At 50.5% G+C, this 24,399-nt stretch overlaps 2 protein-coding genes across 5 annotated transcripts; one reads left to right on the top strand and one right to left on the bottom strand.

Annotated features, from left to right (window-relative positions):
- Positions 1-1,394: 1,394 nt before the first annotated feature.
- Creld2 (CRELD disulfide isomerase 2) lies at positions 1,395-8,568 on the bottom strand. Its single transcript, XM_006976131.4, has 10 exons — positions 8,168-8,568; positions 7,993-8,075; positions 7,360-7,470; positions 6,775-6,866; positions 5,806-5,982; positions 4,811-4,906; positions 4,227-4,310; positions 3,365-3,460; positions 2,712-2,852; positions 1,395-1,699 (listed from the first exon to the last, which is right to left on the bottom strand). Exons 1-10 carry the CDS (start codon positions 8,294-8,296, stop codon positions 1,647-1,649), a joined length of 1,062 nt encoding a protein of 353 aa, XP_006976193.1. The 5' UTR covers positions 8,297-8,568; the 3' UTR covers positions 1,395-1,646.
- Positions 8,569-8,602: 34 nt separating this feature from the next.
- Positions 8,603-24,131, top strand: Alg12 (ALG12 alpha-1,6-mannosyltransferase). Of its 4 annotated transcripts, XM_076556532.1 has the most exons (12): positions 8,608-8,802; positions 9,233-9,445; positions 9,545-9,620; positions 11,400-11,761; positions 11,835-11,967; positions 14,982-15,155; positions 16,080-16,274; positions 18,396-18,499; positions 19,236-19,459; positions 22,933-23,102; positions 23,187-23,262; positions 23,388-24,131. In XM_076556532.1, exons 4-12 carry the CDS (start codon positions 11,423-11,425, stop codon positions 23,617-23,619), a joined length of 1,647 nt encoding a protein of 548 aa, XP_076412647.1. In that variant the 5' UTR covers positions 8,608-8,802; positions 9,233-9,445; positions 9,545-9,620; positions 11,400-11,422; the 3' UTR covers positions 23,620-24,131. The 4 variants fall into 4 exon arrangements, with proteins under 4 accessions (XP_076412648.1, XP_076412647.1, XP_076412650.1 ...); XM_076556533.1 differs by lacking the exon at positions 9,233-9,445 and having other exon boundaries at positions 8,603-8,802; XM_076556534.1 differs by lacking the exon at positions 19,236-19,459 and having other exon boundaries at positions 8,662-8,802; positions 18,396-18,597.
- The last annotated feature ends 268 nt before the right edge of the window (positions 24,132-24,399 follow it).

Genomic DNA, 24,399 nt, shown 5'->3' with positions numbered 1-24,399 from the left:
CACAGCAGCTCTTATAAAGGAAAATCATTTAATTAGGGTGGCTTACATTTTCAGATGTTTAGTCCATTATCATCATGGCGGGACATAGTGATGTGAAGGCAGACATGGTGCTGGCTATATCTTGATCAGAAGGCAACAGAAAGTAGTCTGCCTACTGGGCGTGGCTTGAGCATATGAGTCCTCAAAGCCCACCTCCACAGTGACACACTTCCTCCAACAAGACCACACCTACTCCAACAAGGCCACACCTCCTAATAGTGCCATTCCCTTTGGGGGCCATTTTCTTTCATACCCTCACAAGGGAAAAGCCTATAATAGGGGCTGGAGAGATGGCTCAGAGGTTAAGAACACTGACTGTTCTTCCAGAGGTCCTGAGTTCAATTCCCAGCAACCACATGGTGGCTCACAACCATCTGTAATGAGATCTGGCTCCCTCTTCTGGCCTGCAGGGATACATGCAAACAGAACACTGTATACATAATAAATAAATAAATCTTTAAAAAAAAAAAAAGGCTATAATAGGTATCTGCTCCTTTCACATGTATGCACAGGGCTGCAGGAACACATGCAGGTCGCAGCTTGGGGCAGCATGGCAGGCAAGGGGGTGGAGTGGTAAGGCTAGACCAAGAGGGCCCCCAAGGACCTTCAGAACCCCAGATCCCTGGAGAGCTGCAGCAGAGGAGCATGGTCTAGCACATGCTGGCAAGGCCAGGGCTCCCCCAGAGGCCACAGACGCTCAACCTATATCCTGATTTTTTTCTGATTTTCTTCATGCCCAGCTCAACTGAGGCTGGTGCCTTCCTCTTTGAATCCTGCTGTCAACACTGCCACAGCAGGCTCACAGGCTGAGCCCCAGAGCAAGTCAGCCTTTTGCTATTGAGGTAACCAACTGCAATAGAGGAAAAGCTATGCTGGCTTAGTTTAGGGTTCCAGCACACGTTCACGTGGTCCCACTGCTTTGGGATGTGCTGAGCGGCACATCGTGGGAGTCAGTGGTAGACATGATTCCTCTATGGTCAAGAATGGAAGAGTGAGCCAGGATCCCAACACCTCCCCACTTGGAAGATGTGTCCACCTTCCACTGGGCCCCAACTCCCCAGAAGCACCATAGCGGGAGCCAGGTCTTTAGAAAAGGTATTCAGTAGCCCCTGAAGCTACATGTTACATAATTTGCTTATCTGAGGCAGAGAGACCACAGGGTAGGGCAGGACGCTCCTATCCTCTACCACACTGGGCACTTGTTCAGGAACAACTCACCAGGTGCCCACCAAGGTCAGTAGACTCTGAGTCCTCATGGGAAGACATGGGGTTCCATCTATGTCCCAGCTCTGGCAGGACAGGTGCAAACTCAATAGCATTAAAGATCCCCATTCGCAATGACACAAACCAACACATTTTATTCCTGGTGACCTTCAATGATCCATTTTATTATAAAGAACAGTATCAAAATATACGAATCTGTTTAAGAACCACCAAGAAATGCAGCTTTTTAAAGGGCCAAGTGAGTATCAACTGTTTCAAAGTAGGCAGCTTCTCCCTCCAAAGTCTCCTGGAGAAATGGGGTTGATGTCCATGGGCCACATTTTCTATAGGATGTCCTCTCAATAACTTAAAGGGTGAGTCTGGCTTCTGAACCAGGATGCCCGTCACAAATCCTCATGGGAGGGTGGCGGCTGTGTGGGGGTTTCCTCTGCAACTTCTGTCAGAAAACACACAGGTCACTGCATGAGTACTCAGTGCTGGAGGGCCTTGAGGATGGGTTTAGATGGGATGGGAGCTGTATGTACAGGTGCTGGTGTCCCAGTACCCACTGGGGTACCCAGGCGGGCACTTCACAGCCTAGAGGCTGAGCAGTGAGGGTGAGAGATAGGAGGCAGAGGGCAGGCAGTGGCAGCAGACAATCCTGTCCGATGGCTGCTAGGTTCCTCTAGTATATCCTTGGTATTTCACTGACACAGTACTCCTACATGTGGATGTACAACAGCTGGCCCTGCTCAGGATGGGCTTTTGGGAAACTCTTGTCACTGCTGGCCTCTCTAAACACTGCCTGTTCCTACTTTCTACAACTCTTGAGAGTCTGTCAGACTGAACTCTCTCTCTCAAGGAGGGGAGCTGACTTTCAGACTGACACCTATCAATGTGGCTTGGCTTAGAAACAGAGTTTTTGCAGATAATTAGGAAAACCAGGATGGGCCCAGTCAAGGGTGACTGGTGGTGTCCTTATGAAAAGAGAAAGCTTGGACACATGGAGACTATGCAAGGACTAAGAAGGTTCTGGAAGGACTGAACAGACCCTACTTTACAGCCTCAGAGCCAGCCACAGATCTGACCTTGGGCTGGAGTTCCAGAACCCAAGCTCACTCTGCTGGGAATCCTGGAGGGGCTGGTAGCTCAATGAGGCTGCATTCTGCTCTTCCTCCCCCTCACTGGGACCGGCACATTCTGCTCTTCCTCTCTTCTCCAGCAATGTAGACCCAGTCTGAAGGCATTAACTGACTCCTCCCCTGTACTGGCCTCTTCACTTCTGCCAAGTCCTCCTCCTCCTCCTCCTCCATGACCGTGGGTGTTCACTGCACAGAGGTTTTACCTGACTTCTGCACTATCACCAGAACAACTCTTCGTCCATTTCTTATTTGGCAGTTCCCAAGTGTCTGGCTAGTCCCAGCCCTGGGGAGGGCAGGCCACGCTGCTCCTCGCCTTCTGCCACTCACCGCTTTCAGCTGTCTGTACACAAGCATCTTCTGTCTCCTCAAAACCTTCTGGACACACGCAGACAAAGCTCCCCGGAATATTGTAGCAGTTCTCATTTTTCTTCTTACACGCCTTTTCTGCTAGTGAGCATTCATCTATATCTGAAATAAAAATAGTCCATTTCAATAAATGACTGCGCGCGCGCATGCGCGCGCGCACACACACACACACACACACACACACACACACACACACACACACACACGATTAGGAAACTAGCTCCTTCACAAATGAAATCAATGGGATCATGAATGCCCACCAGAGAAAGAAGTAGAGATCAGGGAGGTGCTCAGAGGAGAGCTTCCTGGGCCTCAGTGGCCAGGCCTCAACTGGTGGGGCAGAGACATCTCAGCAGTGAGGATGGGAAGCCCAGTGCCCTGGGCAGTGCCCAATACCGAGGAGATGACCTCGACCAGAGACAGCCAAGTCCCTTGGGAGCTGATGCTGGGACAGGGGCTCAGCAAGTGTGGCTGCAACCAGGCCCATAGCACCGTCTGTGCAGGGGCAGACCCCACGTCTACCAGAGGTTGAAAGGTTCCCTGCCACGAGGGCCCTGGGCAAGTGATGCGGTCCTCCTGTGAAGTTCATCTTCCTCAGCAGACAGCTCACTGACCTGTACACTCTCCATTCTGCTTGCTGTAGCCAGAGATACAATCTTTACAATTGGCTGGGCCTTTTCCTGTGCAGCCCACACAGGTAGAATCACAATCTAGAAACACGGAGGGGAGACGTCAGACAGCTTCCACTTCAGTAAGGCAGGACGAGAGCAGCATACCATGGAACACCACCCCCTAGCAACATGGAGGAACTCCGAAACAAAGCCACCTCAAGCCCAGTGCCAGCAATCAAGACCCATGAGGTAAGAGCAGCCGCGTGGAGACTGCAGGCCCTATGGTCCTAGTGTCACATTTCACTGAGAGGACACTGCAGCCTGCTAGCTTAGACCTGCGGGCACTGGGTGGCAGCCTCGCCCCTGCCTCCCTGTGAATTGCTTAAGACCCTAAAATACTCATACCCTTGACTAGCAAATTCGGAAAGCAAAAAAGAGTGTGAAGTATTTTCTAAGCTGGGCATGGTGATGCACACCTTTAATCCTAGAACTTAGGAAGCAGAGGCAGAGGATCTCTGAGTTTGAGGCTAACATGGTCTACATGGTGAGCTCCAGGATACCCAGGGCTACATAGAGGGATCCTGTCTCAAAAAACAAACCAAAAACAGTGAAAAGTTTTCCCTACGAGGGAAAAGACTGATGTGACTTAAACCAAAGAGCCTGCAACAGCAGCATGCTCCAAGATTACTATGATGTACGAAACACTGGAGGATAGAGGTGTGCGGTTTTTCTGCACCATGTCTACTGCCGATGCCACCCCTTCCCAGTTGCTGAAGCAGACCGTACAGAGGTCATCCTAGTCTCACAAGCTGAAGGAAGACAGAGGAGCCCTATGGAGGATGACAGGTCCCAACACTCTGGTCACCTTCACACGTGTATGAGCCGTTGACATTCTCACAGTACTGTGAGTCGCTGCAGGGAGGGGTCTCTGCTGCACACTCATCCACATCTGGAACAAAACAGCAAGGCTGTGAGCAGAGCCAAGATGGCAGGGCTGAGGCACCACCCCCGACTGCAAAGGGCTCCCACGCTTCTGCACCAGCTCACCCCCGCCTTCCTGCGCTCTCCTACTCATGGCTTGAAACCAGCTTGGGGCTGAGTTCTGAATCTGCCTGAGGCCAAGCAGCTGCTGAGGGGTGAAACCAAAACTAGAACTAACAGAGGGAGGAGGGCGGGTGGGCGGGCGGCGGCGGCGGGCACCTGGGGCTACGGAAGACCAAGCCAGTGCCATGGCAGGGCCACGTGCCCGGTATTGTGGTGCTACCAGTTGTGGTGGGGGCACCTGCTTAATCCAAACCACATGCAGGCCCTAAGAGTGGCCTTCCACAGCCCTGAGGGGCAGAGATGAAAGGTATCGTAAGGTGGGAGTCAGACTGCAGGGGGGGGGGGAGACGGTACCCTCCCCTCCTCTAAGGAACCTTTCCCCCTCCCACCCATTACCCTCCTTACCCACACAGGCATCGTCCACACGTGACCAGCCCACTTCACACTCCACACAGTCTTTGCTGGTTGGACCTGAGCATGTCTTGCAGGACTCATCACAGGCTGAAAAGCAAAGGCTGTATTGAGAGGGCCCTTCAGGGAACAGGGTCCCGTCCTCCCACACACAGAGGAAAGCTTACTTTAGAAATGAGGATTTAAGCTCAGCGGGAAAATAACAAAAAATGAAAACAAGAAAATAAGCAGCCGTTAATTCTGAGCAAGATGTCTCTACATGCAGCATCCCTCATGGATTCATAAAACATAAAGTGTGTGAACTCAACCAGGGACACCGCCCTGTGCGGGCACAACTACAGGGCCCCCGAAGGCTGGCGAGGCCTGTGCTCTGCTCAGTGATTTGACAGGCAGAGCTGACCTCAGTCGTGGGAAGCACCTGCCCGGGGATCCTTGACAACCAGGTAAAAACAAGAGGGCTGGTAGAGCCAGTGCTCCAAGGGTCCAGGTTCCATGTGTAGCCATCTCTTGTCGGCTCCCTTCCGAGTTGTTTGGCGGACTGCGGATACATCCTAGCCTCTGTATCTTGCCTCCTCTCTCCAAGGAAACCTGGCAGGAAACTGAAGGACCTGTCCATCCTCAAGCAACAGCCATAGGCTGGGAGCAAGCCTTTCATCAGAATATTCCAGGTGATCATATGGATTATGGCCCACTACTAGGTGCTAGGTCGAAAAACCCAAGGGCATTTGGCACAGGCATGACAGAACCTGATACATATGCACTCAAACTCCATGTCACGCCCACAAGAAGCGGCAAGTAACTTTTCCTTCTGGTGCAGTTTACGGATGCTTCAAAAAGGCCACACCTCTAGTCCTCCTGAACTGCCTTGGACACCTGGGGTTAGGGGATCAAGAGGCCCTCTGTTCCCAGCTATGCAGTTTCGGCAGAGGGCCGCTCCCCACAGCCTCACCATAAACCAAGCTGGACAGAATCTGGGTGCTGCTGCTTACCTGCGCAGATGCTGTATGTCTCGTTCCTCATCAAGCTGAAGTAGCCATCCATGCAGTCCATACACAGTGGCCCCTTGTATCCTACGTGACACTGGCAGGACCCGTCACCCTCTCTGCTGCCATCTCCACTGCAGTGGCCATTCCCGCTGCAAGGCCTCTCGGACCCACCCTGGCATTCTGGGGAGACATGAATCTTTGCTTGGAGCGTGCCCCCAGGGGTGGCCATGCTGTTCTCACACAGGGAGGGAGAATCACAGCACCTCAACATGCTCACAGCCTAACAGCCATTGGGATCCTTGACAATTGAAACCTGGCACCAATCCTGCTGAGGAAACGGGGGCCTGAAAGCTGAAGGAAAGGGCCAGAGACAGACACTGACTACCCAGGGCCTGCAGGATCAACACTGTAACGCCTGTGGGGAGCCAGCTGTGGGACAACGCATTATGTGCCGGCAGAGAGAAATCTGATGTGTTCAGCACCCGGCCAGGGAGAGACAAGCAGGAGGCATCTCAGCCCGTATGCATGTCTGAAACTGAAACTGCTGCCACCAGACCCAGCCTGATCTACATGACTGAGTCTGGTCTCAAAGCTCACTTCGTGTAGAAGGAAAGGCCAGGGCCAGCTAAGCATGCCTACCACCCCCAACTCCTCACCAACAGGTCTCTGGAGTACACACGAGCTCCTGAGTCCACGATCCCTGCCCTAAAAACACATTAGGACCAGAGGCTCTGAGCTCTACAGTGCAAAAGAGGAACTTTCCTAAAGTTAGCAGTGATGCAGGAGCCCATGGTCCAGGCTCCCAGCACCAGAATGGGGGTGGATAGCTACTCAGCTGCGGAAAGAAGCAGGGTCCCCAACTCCACAGAAAGATGATGAGGTCAAGTCCCCTCTGTGCTTTTAAACACGAGAGAGTCAGAGAGGAGTAACAGGAAAGATGCAGACTTGGGGTTTCCCAAGAAAAAAACGTACCCTGACAGTGTGGCCCATAGGTGCCCGGAAGACAGCATGCTTTCAGTGTCTGTACACAGAACCACTCAAATAGGCTAGGGTACTCCTTCTTCCTGAGGATTTAGAAATGGTCATTAAATCCCATGAAATGCTGGGCTGGGGGCATGGCTCAGTGGTGGGGCACACACAAGAACACCCCTAGGTGATGTCTGAAGCCTTGGACAGTTTCGTACCCTAAATACACTATAGGCCTTTACGAACATACTGGTGGGGAAGTTTAATTTGTAAACGAGGCATAGTAAGGGATCCACAATATCAAAACAGAATATGATACACTGTGACGAGACCTATCTCATCTACCTCAGGTGATTTGGGGTAGGAGGCACCGTGCAAGGCCCCAAAGCTGTGCGATGGGGGAAGCAGGGGTCAGGTGTGCACAGGACCTCTTTGCAAGCTTCCTGACTCTAAGAGCTGTGCTCTGGTAAGAAACGATGGTAATAAGTGGGTAAAATGGGACAGGGACGTAGGACTGCTAATGCTTCTGTAATTTCTCTACTGGGAAGTGACTGAAAACTACCGATCAGAAGGCAGGTCCTGAACACTCACAGTGTCTGCCACCAGGTCTCTAGCTGCTCCTCCTGCTGTTCCAAGAGCTGGTTGCACTCAAAGTCGCTGCTGTCACACAGGCCCTCCAGGATCTCCAGGAGCCGAATCTCACTGAAACATAACCTGTCAGCACCCCAAAGCACCAGCACCCCAAAGCACCAGCCTGCTCACTTTAGACATGCCCCACTTAGAGACTAGTGACGAGGAGACCCTCCACAACCACGGGCAGGGTTAGTCAGGAAAGGGAAGCTAACTTGGGATGTGCAAGGGACCCAACGGATAGCAGGTGCCTCCATCACCACAGCACGGGAAGGAGAGCTCATTCCGTCCCTAGGAGGGCTGGGGGTTCCAGTTTGCGTTTTCAAAAAGCCTTCGTGTGGGTGTGCGTGTGTATACACTACGCGCGCGCAGAAGTGGCTGTAGGGAGTGTGGAAGGCTGTAAGGCCAGTGAGTGGCCAGAGGCAGGTATAACCAAGGACAAGTGTCGTGAGTGGCCAGAGGCAGGTATAACCAAGGACAAGTGTCCACCATCTAAGGACCCCTTCCGTGTGCCGGTGGTTAGCACAAACCCCAAGGTCCGACTGCAGATTTGCAGTTCCTGGCCGCCGATCCGCGCAGGTCTCGGGCACCTACCTGAATTCGTACTTGGAAAGAGTTTTCTCCTCCCACGCCGTGTTGCCGCCGCCGAAATTCTTCCTGGCCGTGTTGGCCATCCCCTGCGGAGGAGGTGGCACCGGCTCGGTGGTCCGCTGTGAACCCCGCTTAGCCCCCGCCCTGCGCCGCTGCCCCGGGCCCGCCGCCCGCCCACCTGGTTAAACTTGTCCACCAGCGTCCGGCACCTCTGGCACAATGAAGGCTTTCGGGAGGTCATGGCCGCCGGCGGCGACAGCAGCAGCAGCAGAAGCAGCCCGAATGCGGCAGCGGGGGGCAGGTGCATGGCGGGCGGACTGCCGGGCGACCGGCGAGGAACCGTGGAGTCTCGGCCTCCGCCCACCGGCCCGCGCGCCGGCCGTTCCCCGGGCTACTTCACCGCATCGCCGAGGCCCCGCCCAGCTCTCAGCAGGCGCGCTCCCATTGGCCGGAGGAATACGCCCTGCCTGATGTGGACCAATTCAAGCTCGCCACGGGCAGCGGCCAATGAAAAGGCCCCGGGTCAGCATCCCGCGAGAGAGGGGCAGGACCGCAGGCTTTTAACCTGTCCTCGTGCCCCGCCCCCTACTCGAGGCCCGCGGCGGCCATCTTTACTCCGGGCCGGAAGTAAGCGCGCCTTCCTCGGTTGCCAGTCTGGGCGATGGTGGCCATATTAAGTTTGGGCGAGGACTTCGTTTCTGGGCTGCGTTTCCGCCGCCCGCTTCCTGCTGAGGGCAGTCTGCTAAACTCCGAGGGGTCAGGACGAGAGAGGAGAGTGAGCTGAAGAGTTCAGCGCTCGCCGTGGGGATTGAGGTACTCGGGAGGTGGCGAGGCTGGGGCTCTTCCGAGCGTGACGGCCTTTGAGTTCCTCACCGGGGGGGCTGAACACCTCACCTGGGGATCGGACTTAGGGGCGGAGCATGTCCCTGGGGGCTGGCCATCGCACCCGAGGCCTGGACCTTTCAGCCTTCCCCCACCCTCCTCACCGGGCGGCCGCCTTGTCACCTGTAAACTAAGCTCTGCTCCTGGGGACCGGCTCAATGTGTTTGGGGGCCCAGTATTTCCGCAGGGGGGCCTCAGGCAGCGGGCACACAGTGACCTAACGATTTTTGAATGACTTGATTGAGAAGTAATATGCATTATCTAGATTTTAGAGAACACCTGTTTGTACAAATAATGCGGTTTCATCTGGTCTTTGGTTGACAAGTAGGCCTCATTTGCACCAGATCATTTATGTTTCCAGCTTAAAGCCACAATTTGAACGAATGATTCCGACAATTCCCGCGGAAGCCTTGGAATCCCAATTGACAGGGACAACAGGATCTTTGAAGGGTACTACCTAATCTGAGGTGCCCTCCTTCTCCAGTCACATTTGCTAACAGTATGGCCTTTTTGAACTTGGCTGCTGGAAGGCGATTAGCCATCTGTCTGCCCAGCAGCTCCCCCCATTCCCGTGGTAGGTGGTTTTTTTTGTACTGGTGAATATCTTATGTTGTTTTTTGCTCCTAGTTGAGCATTCCAACTCACTCTGGTCTTCTGTTGTCTTTGAAAATAGCTACTGTTGGTCCTCAGCAGAAAGCATCCCTATCTGGCTGTGAGGAAGTGCCCTGGCTGGGAGGGAGGAGGATCAGGTGAGTTCTGTGGATAATATTCACCCTAAAACTTGGGTTTCCTTCAAAGGTATGAGGAGCAGATGGTTGGACTGCTGCTGCCTCAGTGACGTGGGTCCCTCCCTCCTCTTTTGAGACTGGGTCTCACATAGTGAAGGCTGGCCTGGAACCAAGGATGACCTTGAGCTTCTGATCCTCTTGCCTCTACCTCCTAGGTGCTGGAGATACACATATTTTCTAGCACAGCTGGGTTTTATGTGGTTCTGGGGATTGAACCCAGGGCTTTGTGCTCTTACCAAGTTGCCCAGGTTGGCCTTGAACTCTAGTTCCTCCTGTCTCAGCCTCCCAAGTGCTGGAGTTAAGGGCGTGCATCACCATGCCCCTGTTTTTATGCTGGGTTGAGAACAGTGTTCCATGACCTGACATTTTTCTTTTAGTCAACAATCACACTTTCCAGTTCAGTACATTCTATTGTGTCTAACACAGGTGACCGTAGTCAGGTGGGGTGTTGGCCAGACCCTCTGTTGCCATGCAGCCAAACTTAGGACAAGCAAATGCCAGCTGTGCTTTATTTACATTCCACTAAAGTCCTCATGACATGCCTTCATGCAGAGGTGATGAAAGCCTTTGGAGCATTTTCTTGGTTGATGATGTGAGAGAGCCCAACTCACTGTGGGCTGTGCCATCCCTGGGCTGGTGGTCCTGGGTGCTATAAGAAAGCAGGCTGAGCAAGCCATGAGGAGCAAGCCAGTAAGCAGCACTCCTTCTTGACCTCTGCATCAGTTCCTCCCTCCAGGTTCCTGCCTCTGATTTCCTCGGATGATGGACTGTAAGATGAAATAAACCCCTTTCTCCCCAAGCTGTTCCTGGTCATGGTGTTTTATCACAGCAATATAAACCCTAACCAAGACAATAGGAATTATGAGAATTATTATATTTCAAAGGGCTGGGGCTGGAGAGAGAACTCTGTGGTTAGGAATGCTGACTATTCTTTTAGAGGACCAAGATTCAATTCCTAGCACCCACATATCGCCTCACAACTATCTGTAACTCCAATTCCAGGGGATCAGATGCCTAGGTATACATGAAGGCAAAACACCCATACACATAAAAAATAATTTTCAAAAAATTAAAAAGGTGTGTTGGTCAGGGTTCTCTAAGAACAGAACTGAAAGAATGAAATATAAGTGTGTGTGTGTGTGTGTGTGTGTGTGTGTGTGTGTGTGTGTGTATACTTACATATATTCGTATGTATATAGGGGATTTTTGAGAATGGCTTACAGGCTGTGGTCTAGCTAGTCCAACAATGGCTGTCTACCAACGGAAGATCCAAGGGTCCAGTAGTTATTCAGTCCACAGGGCTGAGTGTTTCAGATGGTCTTCAGTATACACTGGAGCCCTGAGGAAGTAGGCTCTATTGCCAATGAAGGAATGGACTTGCCAGCGAGAGTGAGGAAGAGCAAACAGGCAAAGAGAGCAAGCCTTCTTCTTCCATGTGTTCTTTATGTAGGCAGCCAGCAGCAGGTGTGGCCCAGACTAAAGGTGGAGCTTCCCGCCTCAGAAGATTTACTTAAGAAACAGCCCCCCAAAGGTGTATCAGCTGCTTGGGTTTTAGTTAATTCCAGATGTAAAGTTGACAAAGAATAGCCATCATAAGGGCCATTGCTTCCTCTCCCCCCACATCTTACCGGTGTGACCTCAAGCAGAGTCCGGAGGTTTAGGAGCCGTGATTCTGTTCTGTCGGGATATATAGGGCGACAGTGTTAATGTTCGATACTTCTTGTCTTCGGTTCTGTGAAGGTACATGAAGTTTAAAGCCCCACATGGCTGGCAAGAAATCATCAGGCAAGTCGGACGGCACACCTTTCATTTCAGCACCCGGGAGGCAGAGACAGGAGGATCTCTGTCAGCTTGAGGCCAGCCTGGTCCACAGAGGGAGTTCCAGGACAGCCAAGGCTACACAGAGAAACCCTGTCTCGAAAAACCAAAAAAAGAAGAAAAGGAAAAAGAAATCATCCGGCGGGCAACCACTGCTGTTTCTGGGGCTGTTGGTCACGGTAGCTGCCATCCACCTTGTGGCCTGTCCCTATACCAAGGTAGAGGAAAGCTTCAACCTACAGGCTACACATGACCTACTGTACCACCAGCTGGACATAGACAAGGTGAGGCTGCGGCCTGGCGCTGAGACCTGCTCTACTTCCCCAGCTCTGTGCTGACCGCCCCTTCTCCTTGCAGTACGACCACCACGAGTTTCCTGGAGTCGTTCCCAGGACATTCCTTGGGCCACTGCTGATCGCAGTGTTCTCCAGTCCTGTGGTTTATGTGCTTTCGCTGTTGGAAGTATCCAAGTTTTATTCTCAGTTGACAGGTAAGGGCCTCACGTGGATGAGAACTGTGGCAGCATCACATGATCCCAGGTGGGGCGGGGTGGGGGTGTGGGGTTGGCGTTGGCGGGATTCACTGTAGTCTTGTCACCAGACCTGGGACAAGCAAGCAGGAGCTGTAGCCTAGATGCCACTGAATTCCTCATGACGTACTTTTAGATGCAGGGCTAGTGAAGAAGGTGTGACAATTCCCCCTGCCCCTGTTTCAGCTGGAGGGTCTCAGTAGTAACTCACAGAGCCTCGGCTGTTGCAGAGTCTGCATATTCCACAGGGGATGTGCAGGCGGACCTCAAGATCATCACACGGGTCTGCATACAGAGCCCCTGGGCCCTTCTCTGTACACATATTTTTTCAGTGATGCAGAAGATTTATTCTTGCTAGTAGGACACGATACAGTATTTTAGCACAGGTGTATGATATAGCAATCAGACCAGAGCACTTAGCTTTTTGTTATTTGTTTCTTACAATACTTGTTTTGGAGTATTGGGAACACTGTGGCTCCTCTTTTTATTTATTTGTTTGTTTGTTTTTAATTTTTAATTTATTTTATTTATTTTTTTTGAGACAGGGTTTCTCTGTGTAGCTTTGAAGCCTGTCTTAGAACTTGCTCTGTGGACCAGGCTGGCCTCAAACTCACAGAGATCCACCTGCCTCTGCCTCCCGAGTGCTGGGATTAAAGGTGTGCACCACCACCACTCGGCCTCCTCTTTTTATTTTTATTAATTTATTTATTTGCTTGTTTGCTTGTTTTAAGCCAGGGTTTCACTGTGTAGCCCAGGATGGCCTCCTCCCTCCTGCCTCTGAGAGCTGGTTTGGTAGGTGTGTGCCACCACACTTGGCTTCTCTAGCTGTTTTAAAGAGAGTCCTCCATTGGTGACATACTGCCGTGCTGGAGATCAGCAGTCACCCCACTTCTATAGTTGGGATCCATACTTTTTTTTTTTAATATGCATGAGTGTTTTGCCACACATATGCATGTGCACCATGTACATGTCTGGTGTCCATGGTAGTTAGAATGGAGCAGATCCCTTGGAACTGGAGTTACAGATGGTTGTGAGCCACCATGTGATTAGTGGGAACTGAATTCAGGTCCTCTGTAAGTACTCCTAACTGCTGAGCCATTTCTTCAGCACCCCCACCTCTTTTTTGTTTTTGTTTTTGTTTTTGTTTTTTTTTGAGATGTGGTCCTGGAGTGCATACTGTAGACTAAGCTGGCCTCAAACTCATAGAAATTTGCCTGTCTCTGCCTCCTGCGTGCCAGGTTTAAAGGCGTGCACCACCACCACACTAAGCCATCTCTCATACCCACCCATCCAGCACCACCAAACCGAGGACCGAACCCAGGGCCTTTGTGCTCATTTGGCAAACACTCTACCACTGAGCTAAATCCCCAACCCCATACTTTTTTTTTTCATACTAGGTTAAGAACATTCTACACATTGTTCGATAACCTGACATCTTTTTAGCCAACAATCACACTTTTCCACTTCAGAACATTTTATTGTGTCTCACTCAGCTGGCCATAGTAAGATTTCAGTTTGTCTAGCCTATGTGGAAGTGGAAAGCCTTTTTTTTTTCCTTCTTTTTTAAATTTCATATACATTTGTGGTTTTGCCATGCATATCTGTGTGAAGGTGTCGGATCCCCTGAAACTGGAGTTATAGACAGGTGTGAACTGTCATGTGGGTGCTGGGAATTGAACCTCTGGAAGAGCAGACACTGCTCTTAACCCCTGAGCCAATTCTCCAGCCCCCATGGAAAGCTTTAAAAGCTGAATTCCCGAGGGAAACACAGCCTACTTCTCAGAAAGGCTGACTAGGGTGGGGAGACCTGCCTTTGCCCAGGGCAGCTCGCAGGCTGCAGCCGCAGGGAAGGTGGGATCAATGCCTCTAATGGGGCAGGGCCAAGCCTCAGCCCCGAAGGAAATCTGTGGTGAGTATGCCAGCCGCCTTTGCACAGTGACATTTTGTTCTCAGCATGGGATTTCTGATGATGCCAGCTCCTGCAAGAGGCCCAAACGATTCCTCTCAGGGTTATGATAGCCATCCTAGAATGGAGGTTGTGTGATCAACCGTCCTTGTCCAGGACTCAGCAGACGTTTGGAAAGATGGGAACCAGGAGGAGCCCTAGGATTCAGGTGACAGATAGAGCAGATGGGATCTTGAAGAAAGTAAAAGAGCTTTGCCTGGGCATCGTAAACAGAAGTAACAGACAAGCTCCCTGGTAGCATCAGTACAGCATCTGGACCTAGACTCTCATGGTCACAGGCCCCAAAGTGAGACATCTGTGCTTTGAGTCCAGTATCCATTAGTATGCAGGAAGAGAGAAGCCTGGTGCTGGGCAGGGCCCGCTCTGAATGCCTGGGTCAGCTTCTAAATGTCTGCAGTTCCCATCCTGGGGCCGTTCCCATGGCCATCAGTTTCTTGTCCCATCACTCTAGGCCTTGGCACCACTGGCCAGTGGCTAATAAGGCTTGTCTACTCAGGCTGTGTGGACCGACCCAGTCCAGGGGTGCCTGCCTCACCTAAGATCACTTGCTCCAGTGATAGCTCCCCATCATCTCCCTGCCCTGCAGCTGGTGTTGCCACCACATCATGATCTGGATGCTTCACAGGGTTGTTTTTGAGTTGAGCCCTCATCAGCACTGTCCCCACCCCCCCCCACCCCCCCCACCCCCCCCCCCGCCCCAGTCTAGAGGTCTCTGGTTACCCTGCCCTCCCAACACTGCTCCCCAGCTCTGCCCAGCAGTTAGCAAACGCTCAGCCAGGCCTGTGGGGCTGAAAGGAAGAAAGAAGCTTGGGTGGTGTAAAGTCTCGGTGCAAACACGGGCCCCGGGTCTCTAGTGGCCACGTCTGGGACCTAATGTGCACTCCCAGGTAGTCCCCTGCACATTGTCACTGACTAGCACTGCGAGGGAGACCCCACGGGCCCCTGGCTGCTTCATCCACGTGTGCTCTTGGGGTACTCACGGCATGATTTTGTTGTTCATTCGATGCAGTCAGAGGAGTCCTGGGACTGGGTGTGATTTCTGGACTCTGGACATTACAAAAGGAAGTGAGACGACAGTTTGGGCCCACGGTGGCTGCCATGTTCTGCTGGATATCAGCCACACAGTTTCACCTCATGTTCTACTGTACACGGACGCTCCCCAACGTGTTGGCCCTGGCTCTGGGTATGTAGCTTCAGGAGGTGCCTTCTTGACTCCTCACTTCAGCTAAGCACACACACATCTACCCACAGCACTGCCCCCACCTACCCCATCGGCTCCTCAAACTGCTCAGGGTCTCCTGCTATGGAAGCAGGGGTCTCTGTATTCAGGCTGGGACTTTGTAGAAAATGCTACCCTGGAGTACCTGTGTGCCACCCCAACAGGCAAGTAGGCGTCTTTGAAGTTTGTCTGGATGTGTTTCGGGAGGGACATAGTCCTGCTGTGTAGTCCAGGCTGCCTTGAAAGCTAGAGCCTCCTATCTTAAACTGCCGGACTGAGCAGTCACAGCTTCTTTTAAGATTTATTTTTATTTTGTGTATAGGAGTGTTCTGAATGCATTTAAGCACATCGTGTGTATGCAGTGCCTGCAGAGGCCAGAAGAGGGCATCAGGTCCTCTGAAACTGGAGTTGCAGACCGCTGTGAGCTGCCACGTGGGTGCTGGAGTGGAACCTGGGTCCGCTGCAAGAGTCTTTGAGTGGCTGAGCATTGCTGCAGCCCCTGTAGAGTGATTTGTCTATGTGCCTTTTGTAATAAGAAAGTGAGCCTGGTGGTGGTGCACACCCCTGATCCCAGCACTCCAGAGGCAGAGGCCGGCGGATGGCTGAGTTTGAGGCCAGCCTGGGCTGTAGTTCCATAGCAGCCAGGATTGTTACACAGAGAAACCCTGTCTCGAAACACCCCCCCCCCAAAAAAAAAAAGAAAGGGAGGGAAGGAGGGAGGGAGGGAGGGAGGGAGGGAGGGAGAGAGAGAGAAAGGAAAGAAAGAAAGAAAGAAGGAAGGAAGGAAGGAAGGAAGGAAGGAAGGAAGGAAGGAAGGAAGGAAGGAAGGAAGGAAAGAAAGAAAGAAAGAGAGAGTGAGTCCCCTGGTGTGTGTTCTGTGTTTTTCAGTTCTGCCGGCCCTCACAGCCTGGCTGCAGCATAGGTGGGCCCTCTTTGTCTGGCTCTCAGCCTTCGCCATTATTGGCTTCAGGGCTGAGCTGTGCATGCTGCTGGGCCTTATGCTGCTGCTGACCTTGTACCAAAGAAGATTGTCTGTAGCCAGATTGTTCCAGCACGCCATCCCAGCAGGGATTCTCTGTCTGGGTAAGTCAGCGTCTCGGTTTGTCTGTGTATTTCGGTTTTGGTTTTGGTGTTTTGAGACAGAGTCCTACTGTTTTAGTTACTGTTCTGTTGTTGTGAAGAGACACCGTGACCAAAGCTGCTTTAAAAGAAAGCTTTTCATTGTGGGGCTGGCTTACAGTTTCAGAAGGTTAGTCCATGGCCATCATGGCAGGAAGCTTGGCAGCAGGCAGGCATGGTGCTGGAGCAGTAGGTCAGAGCTCACATCCTGATCTACAGGCAGCAGGCAGAAACAGAGAGATTGAGACTGGGCCTGGTGTGGGCTCATTTGAAACCTCAAAGCCCAGCTCCAGAGACACACCTCCTCCAGTAAGGCCACATCCAATCATTCTTAAACCTCTTCCAACTAGGAACCAAATATTCAAATTTCTTAGCCTATAGGGGCCATTCTTTTTCAAACCACCACACTCACTGTGTAGCCCAGGCTGGCCTCAAATTCAGGCTCCTCCTGTGTTAGCCTCCATAGTGCTGAAATTACAAGTGTGCCCGTTTGAAACTTTGTGTGTGTGTGTGTGTGTGTGTGTGTAGCATCCAAAGGTCAACCTCAGTGTCGTTCCTCACTGAGTTAGCCACCTTGGTTTGATTTTGTTTTTCTAGATTTTTTGAGAAATATTTATTCCTATTCTATGTGTATGGGTACTTTGCCTGCATGCATGTCTGTGTACTGCATGTGCACCTGGTGCCCATGGAGGCCATAGAAGGTATCAAACCCCCAGGAACTGGAGTTATGGACAGTTGTTAGCAACCATATGGGTGTGCTAAGGCATCTCTCCAGCCTCATACCTGGAGATCGATCGATCGATCTATCTATCTATCTATCTATCTATCTATCTATCTATCTATCTATCTATCTATCTATCTATCTATAGCCCTGGCTGTCCTAGAACTTACTCTGTAGACAAGGTTGACCTTGAGCAGGGTGGTGGTGGCATACACCTTTAATCCCAGCACTCAGGAGGCAGAGCCAGGCGGATCTCTGTGTTTTTGAGAATGAGATCTACGAATGAGATCCAGAACAGGCACCAAAACTACACAGAGAAACCCTGTCTTGAAAAAAAAAAAAAAAAAAAAAAAGACAAGGTTGGCCTTGAGTTCATAGAGATCCACCTGCCTCCTGAGCCCTGGGATTAAAAGCATGCACCCAACCTGTTCTTAGCTTTTTATGTGGGCTGTGGGATGGAACTCAGGCCTTCAAGCTTGCAAGGGCAGCTCTTTACTAAGTGGTTGTCTCAACTCTTGATATTTGTTTTTTTTTGTTGTTGTTTTATTACACTTTTTTGTGTGTGTGTGTGTGTCTGTGTCTGTGTGTGTGTCTGTGTATGTGCGTGTGCATGGCCACACATGAGCCTGTGCACACTACAGTGCTACAATGCATATCTGGAGGTCAGAGCACAACTTGTGGGAGTCAGTTCTCTCCTTCCACCATGTAGACCTCAGGGATTGAACTCAGATCATCAGGCTTGGCAGCAAGTGCCTTTACCACTGGCCCCCAAAAGATGAAAAGATTTTTAAAAAAATCTTTATTTTATTTTTAATTATGTATTTATACAAGTATCCCATTGTGGTAATATGTTGTGTGTGATTGTAGGCACCCATAGAATCCAGAAGACGATGTTGTATTTCCTGGAACTGGAGTAACAGGCAGTTTTGAGCCTTCCTTTATGGGTTCTGGGAACTGAACTTGGGTCTTCTGAAAGAGCAGTATGCACTGTTAACTACTGAATCATCTCTCTCCAGCCCCAATTTATTTTAAGGTGGAATAAGATGATCTGAAGTTGGCATCAGTAGAACATCCCAGTTCTTTCTCTAGTGGTGGCTTCTACCTGGAAGCCTGCATCCACCCACTGTCCTTCAAGCTTCTTGGCCAGGCAGGAGGGGGCAGTGTGTTCTGTGCTGGGGATAATACTTGATGGGAAATGGTGTCACACACTACCAGCTCCTTTTATGGAAAGCTGCTGGTAGTTTCTGTGGCCAGGCAGCCACTTTATGGGGGCAGTTAAGCACAGTGCACATGTGTGTGGGTTGAGGCTTGAATTTTATAGTTGCCTATGTTCCTTACTGAGGACACTTCTGTTCTTTTATTAGGACTGACGGTTGCTGTGGACTCCTATTTCTGGAGATACCTTGTATGGCCAGAAGGAGAGGTGCTTTGGTACAACACTGTCCTGAACAAAAGTTCCAACTGGGGCGTATCCTTTCAGTATTGGAGTAGAAGTGCAAGGCTAGTGAGCCCCAGGACCCTGGCCTCGATCTCCTGTCTCCCTGTCAGGCAACTGGTCCGACACAGGTAGGGTGGCTATCTAAGGTCACACCTGGGACTCACTGGCCCTGGGTGGCACTGAGGCCCATGCTGTCTCCTACCTATCCTGTGTCAATATCTCCCTCAGCATTGCCTACTCTTTTTTTTTTTTTTTTTTCTTCGAGACAGGGTTTCTCTGTGTAGCTTTGGAGCCTGTTCTGGAACTCACTCTGTAGACCAGGCTGGCTTCAAACTCACAGAGATCCATCTGCCTCTGCCTCCCGAGTGCTGGGATTAAAAGCGTGTGCCACCACTGCCTGGCTAGCATCACCTAGTTGTACCCGTGGTTCACAGAGTAGTCTGCCTTTAAAAACATTTATCACCGAGTACTTCCGATGGGCTCTTGGTCAGAAAGGACAGCTTAGCTATGACTTGACGACATGCCATCCTCAACTATTGATACTGTGAAGGATAAAGGAACATAGTCCTCTGGGGCTGTACTGTAGCTGAATATGCTGTGCCCAGGATCCTTCATCCCCATAACTCCTAAGCAGGTCTCTGCTGTGTCTTTTGGCATAACTGTCTTTGGGGTCACTTCAGTCCTGATGCTGTTACTGTCCTAGCTCCATTCAGTGGACGGTGACTCAACCTCTAACAATGTCGTGCCTCCTTAACCTGACCTCAAGACCTCCCCGCTCCTCTGGTATTTCTACTCTGCCCTGCCCCGAGGCCTGGGCTGCAGCCTTCTCTTCATCCCCCTGGGTGCAGTGGACAGGAGGACCCATGCACTGGCCCTGCCAAGCCTGGGATTTGTGGCTTTGTATTCGCTCCTGCCGCATAAGGAACTGCGGTTCATCATCTATACCTTCCCTGCGCTCAACATCATGGCTGCCAGAGGCTGCACCTATGTGTGAGGGTTTCATCCTCAGGATACTTGTCTGCTCTTTCATTTTTTACTATATTTTCTGGGGGTGCTGGGGATTACCCAGCTGGTAGATAGTTTTAAAGCTCCATTAGAAATAGGTTTTTTGTGCTGGGTGTGGTAGCATATACCTTTGATCCCAGCATTTGGGAGACAGAAGCAGGGGGCTCTCTGTGAGTTCAAGGCTTGTGTGCTCTATATAGTGAGACTTTGTCTCAAAATATCAAAAACAAAAAAAATGAGTGAGTTTGCTGGTTTCTCACTCAAATCACAGTGTGCCTCTTGCTGCTTTTCTCTTGTGTGCTTTCTGCCTTGGGTCAGCTCAGAGTTCCATGAAAGGTGCAGACCCTGGCTTGAGTCACAGGTGAAGCTGGGTGTTAATTAGTGTGCAAGAGCAGGTTTGTGGAGGACACCTCCTCTTATTGTTCTGTTTTTTGTTTTTCGAGACAGGATTTCTTTGTGTAATAGCCATGGCTGTCCTGGAACTTGCTTTGTAGATGATGCTAGCCTCAAACTCACAGATCTGCCTGCCTCCCAAATGCTGGGATAAAAAGCGTGCGCCCCCTCTGCCCGACCTTTTTTTTTTTTTTTTTTTTTTTTTTTTTTAAATAGGCATGCACCACTTTTTAGAAATCCTGTCATAGTTTACCCAGGTCCCTTAGTTCGGATAGAGTGGGTGAAATTGTGCTGAAAATCTTTGTTTGAGGCCAACAGTTTAAAAATGTGGTTGGTAGACTGTAGACTATTTCTTAAAGGACCAGAGAGCCAACATTCTCCTTTCTGTGGGCCGAAGGTCTCTGTCACAGCTGCTAACTGCCATTGTTGAAGGCCAGTCTCAGCTGACTGACAGTGAAAACTAAGGCAAGGCCATGTCCCATCAGCTGAGACAGAACAGACGACAGCCCAGAGTTTATTTGGGGTGACCTAAGCTGCAGCTTAGGAACTAGGTTCAAGCTATGATCTTATAGACCCAATCGGGTCTTAAAGGCAAACCTCAGGGAAGGGGGGCCGAGCACTCATTGCCCACAGCGATCTAGGCAGGGCAGGTGTAGTGACTCACCTGTAATCCCAGTACTGGAGAACACCAACTTCAGCCATCCCAAGCTACACAATGAATTTCAGATCCTCCTGTGCTATAGAATGGGTCTTTTTCAAAAATGAAAATCAGAAAAGGGCTGGGATAGAGCTCAGTTTGTAGAGTACCTGCCCAGCATGCACAGCGCTCTTGATTCTGTCGCAGCACCACAGCAATTAGGTGCACTTTACGTGCCTGTAACCGTTCAGGAGGTGGAGGTTCAAGGTCATCTTTGGCTATATAGCCATTTCAAGATCGGCCTAGACTACAGGAGACCCTTTATAAATAAATAAATGTAAAAGAATCTAGATCAGAGCCGGGCGGTGGTGGCGCACGCCTTTAATCCCAGCACTTGGGAGGCAGAGGCAGGCGGATCTCTGTGAGTTCGAGGCCAGCCTGGTCTCTAAAGCGAGTTCCAGGAAAGTTGCAAAGCTACACAGAGAAACCCTGTCTCAAAAAAAAAAAAAAAAAAAAAAGAATGTAGATCAGTGTAGGAGCAAACTGACTTCAACAGGATGACTTAGAGAATGCATGTAAAGCTGTTCCCAGAAACTGACCAAGAAGACCAAGATAACGACATCTTGGAGCTGGGTTTGGTAGTACACACCTGTAATCACAGCGTTCAGGAAGCCAACGAAGGGGGATGGACCATAGGTAAGAACGCTTGCTATACAAGTATGAGGATCTGCGTTTGGGACCCCAGCACCAATGTTAACATGTTAACCTGTAATGCCAGCACCGTGGTAGCCATGAAGGGGGACAGAAAAAAATGGCAGATTCCATGTTCAATGAGAGGCACTATCTCAAAGGAATAAGATGGAGAGTGATAGAGGAGGATACCTGATGCTCTCTGGCTTCTGCATATGCACACCCGAGTGCGTGCATTTGCGCACAAAGGTACACACATATATCACACTCATGCCCCCACAGAAAATGCCAGCCCCTCTCTCCAACCAAAGACAGTCTTGGGAAAGGAAGGGAGGGTGAACCAATCCCAGGACCTGGTTCAGGGTTGGGCTGTTCTGGCCTGGAGATTCTGAGCATTCTGAAAGATCCTCAGTACAGGGCTTCTTGTTGAAGTCTGCCTGCCAGTCCTCAGGCTGGCATTTTGGAAACCTTGATTTGTTCCGTGTGCTTTGTTTAGACACAACAGAAGTAAGCAGTGAGCTGGACTTCTGCCCTAAGCAGAAACTGAGGAGTCTTTTGAAAAGGCTTTTTAAAAACCTAGTATAAACTTGAATTGGCTCTTGAGTGGAAATCTGAAGTTTTCATTTATATACTTATTATTATGTGTGTGCATTATGGGGGGTGCACATGCTGTGGCATGATTGTGGAGGTCAGAAGACCAATTTGTGGAGCCAATTCTCTCTACACCTTTATGTGAGTTTGTACTCAAGTTACCAGGCTTACAGGGCGAGTGCCTTTACCCACTAAGCCATGTCACCGGCCCTTTTTGTTTTGAGATAATCTTGCTATGTAACCCAGGCTGGCTTCAAATTTGCCATCATTTATTCTTCAGCTTTCTCAATGCTGGGATTCCAGGCCTATGCCACTGCGGGCAACCACAAAGTTCTTCAGATTGTATTTTAGTCACTTTGGTTACTTGAGGTTTTTAAGGCAAGTTTAGCCTAAGCTCGGGAGTCCCAGCAATCTGTCTGTCCCCATATGACATTTAGAAGAGATGATCATGAGGTGATGTGTCTGTGGGGTTTAGGACAACTTTAAGGTGCCTTCTGTGGGTTTGGGACAGGACATTGTCAAAGCTGACAGTAAGATACCTCAGTTTGTATCTTCACTTTGTGCCTTCAACCATGAAGGAACATGAAATGGATTGGCTGTCATCAGCTTGTAGACAAGACTCCTTGAGGATGTGGCATATCTATAGTCAGAATTAAACAGGTTGGGGACCCAGAGTCTCAAGACAGGAGACATGCAGAAAGAGGCCAGCAATGCCAGGCTTTTTATCTGTGTTTAGTTACCATGTGGATCCAGATGAGGAGTTGGTCCCTTTTTTTTTTTTTTTTTTTTTTTGGTTTTTGGAGACAGAGTTTCTCTGTGTAGCTTTGCACCTTTCCTGGAACTCACTCTGTAGACCAGGCTGGCCTTGAACTCACAGAGATCCACTTGCCTCTGCCTCTCAAGTGCTGGGATTAAAGGCATGTGCCACCGCTGCCTGGTAAGTTGGTGCTTTTATTAAGAGCGGTTTCAAAGCCCTTTTGATCTTTGGCTGATTGTCCAGATATATCTTTGATTAACTTCCCTGCTTGTAATGACTTGGTGAAGTTGGAGTGGGCTGATATTCTAGGACCACTTTTCCTAGATGTGACTGAATATGCTGGTGTTCTTGCCACCATATGCATTTCGTTGAATGTCATTCTTTTTACAGCCTGAATAACTATAAAAAGCCTTGGCTGTACAAGATGGGAACTCTGCTTGTGATAGGACACATCCTGGTAAATGTGGCATATACGGCCACATCCCTCTACGTATCCCATTTCAACTATCCTGGTGGTGTCGCAATGCAGCGGCTACATGAGCTGGTGCCACCCCAGACAGGTTGGTACAGGGTGCTCCCCGGGGACCAGGCTGGCCCTGAGAGAGCTACCATGTTGGCTTCTAACTGAGGTTTGCTTTTCCTAGATGTTCTTCTGCACATTGATGTGGCTGCTGCCCAGACAGGAGTGTCACGGTTTCTACAGGTCAACGATGACTGGAGGTTTGTTTCTGTAGTATTACAGCTACAGGTGGAGTTGCTTCTCACAGAGGCCACCTATTAGTCACTTCAGTGGCACCTAGGTGGTAGGGAGAGACGGTGTGAGACAGTTGGCTTTTCTCTCCCAGGTATGACAAGAGGGAAGATGTCCAGCCTGGAGCAGCGGGCATGCTGGACTACACGCACATCCTCATGGAGGCAGCACCCAGGCACCTGGCCCTCTACAGCGACACACACCGTGTCCTGGCCAGTATTGAGGGCACTACGGGTGTGAGTCTGACTCTGACCAAGCTGCCACCCTTGGATGTCAACCTGCAGACAAAACTGGTGCTTCTGGAGCGGCTGCTTAGGCCGGCCTGAGAGGGTGGGAGTTCACCAGGAGCATCGCAGTGTGGTCACCCTTCTAACTCAGTGAAGACAGTTCAGGAAAGCAAAGCAAAGGACCAAGGACTCCCAGCATGCCTCTGGTGTCGGCCTGCAGCAGGCTGGGCCCTGCCATAGCCACACCTGGGGCATAGGGTGGAGAGACTGTGGAGCCCGGGACACACCACCAAGTGTGACGGTGGCCTGCTCAGACCTGTCTGCCATGGTTAGGTGGCCCACAGGATCGTTTATATTCAAACTGGGAACCAGTCATAACCAAGAGGGGACAGCGAGCCAGGCAAGAACACCCTGCCACCCCAGCTCTGCAGGGACCCTTGGTGTGTATTTCCTGCCCTGAACCACACTTGGTGCCCATGGCCTCAGGAGACCACAGTACAAACCCAGAGCTTCAGGACAGGGAGCTCCACCACCACCCATTATTGCAGCTGTTTATTCTTAGGACATAAACATGTTTATAAAAGAACAGAAATAAAAATTATGTTTTCTTATATTGTCTTGTTATGTGGTTACCTCCAGAGACAGTCTCTGCCCTGGTTTCACAGTAGGGACCACTGGCTCTGTCACACTGTACTGAACATTCATTTATGAAATATGACTGATCATACAAATAACATATGTGTGCACATCATGTATCCAGTATGAAGGCCTATACCACACATGCTCATGTGTATGCACATGCAGATATCACATACACAGCCTGCAAAGCACATATCTGCACAGGATACTCCACAGCTATAAATACTTATGCCTGCGTGT

Source organism: Peromyscus maniculatus, chromosome 20, assembly GCF_049852395.1.
Source record: "Peromyscus maniculatus bairdii isolate BWxNUB_F1_BW_parent chromosome 20, HU_Pman_BW_mat_3.1, whole genome shotgun sequence".
Classification (NCBI taxonomy): domain Eukaryota; kingdom Metazoa; phylum Chordata; class Mammalia; order Rodentia; family Cricetidae; genus Peromyscus; species Peromyscus maniculatus.
The sequence above is the reverse complement of the archived record's forward strand: the minus strand, read 5'-3'. Positions and strand labels throughout refer to the sequence as shown.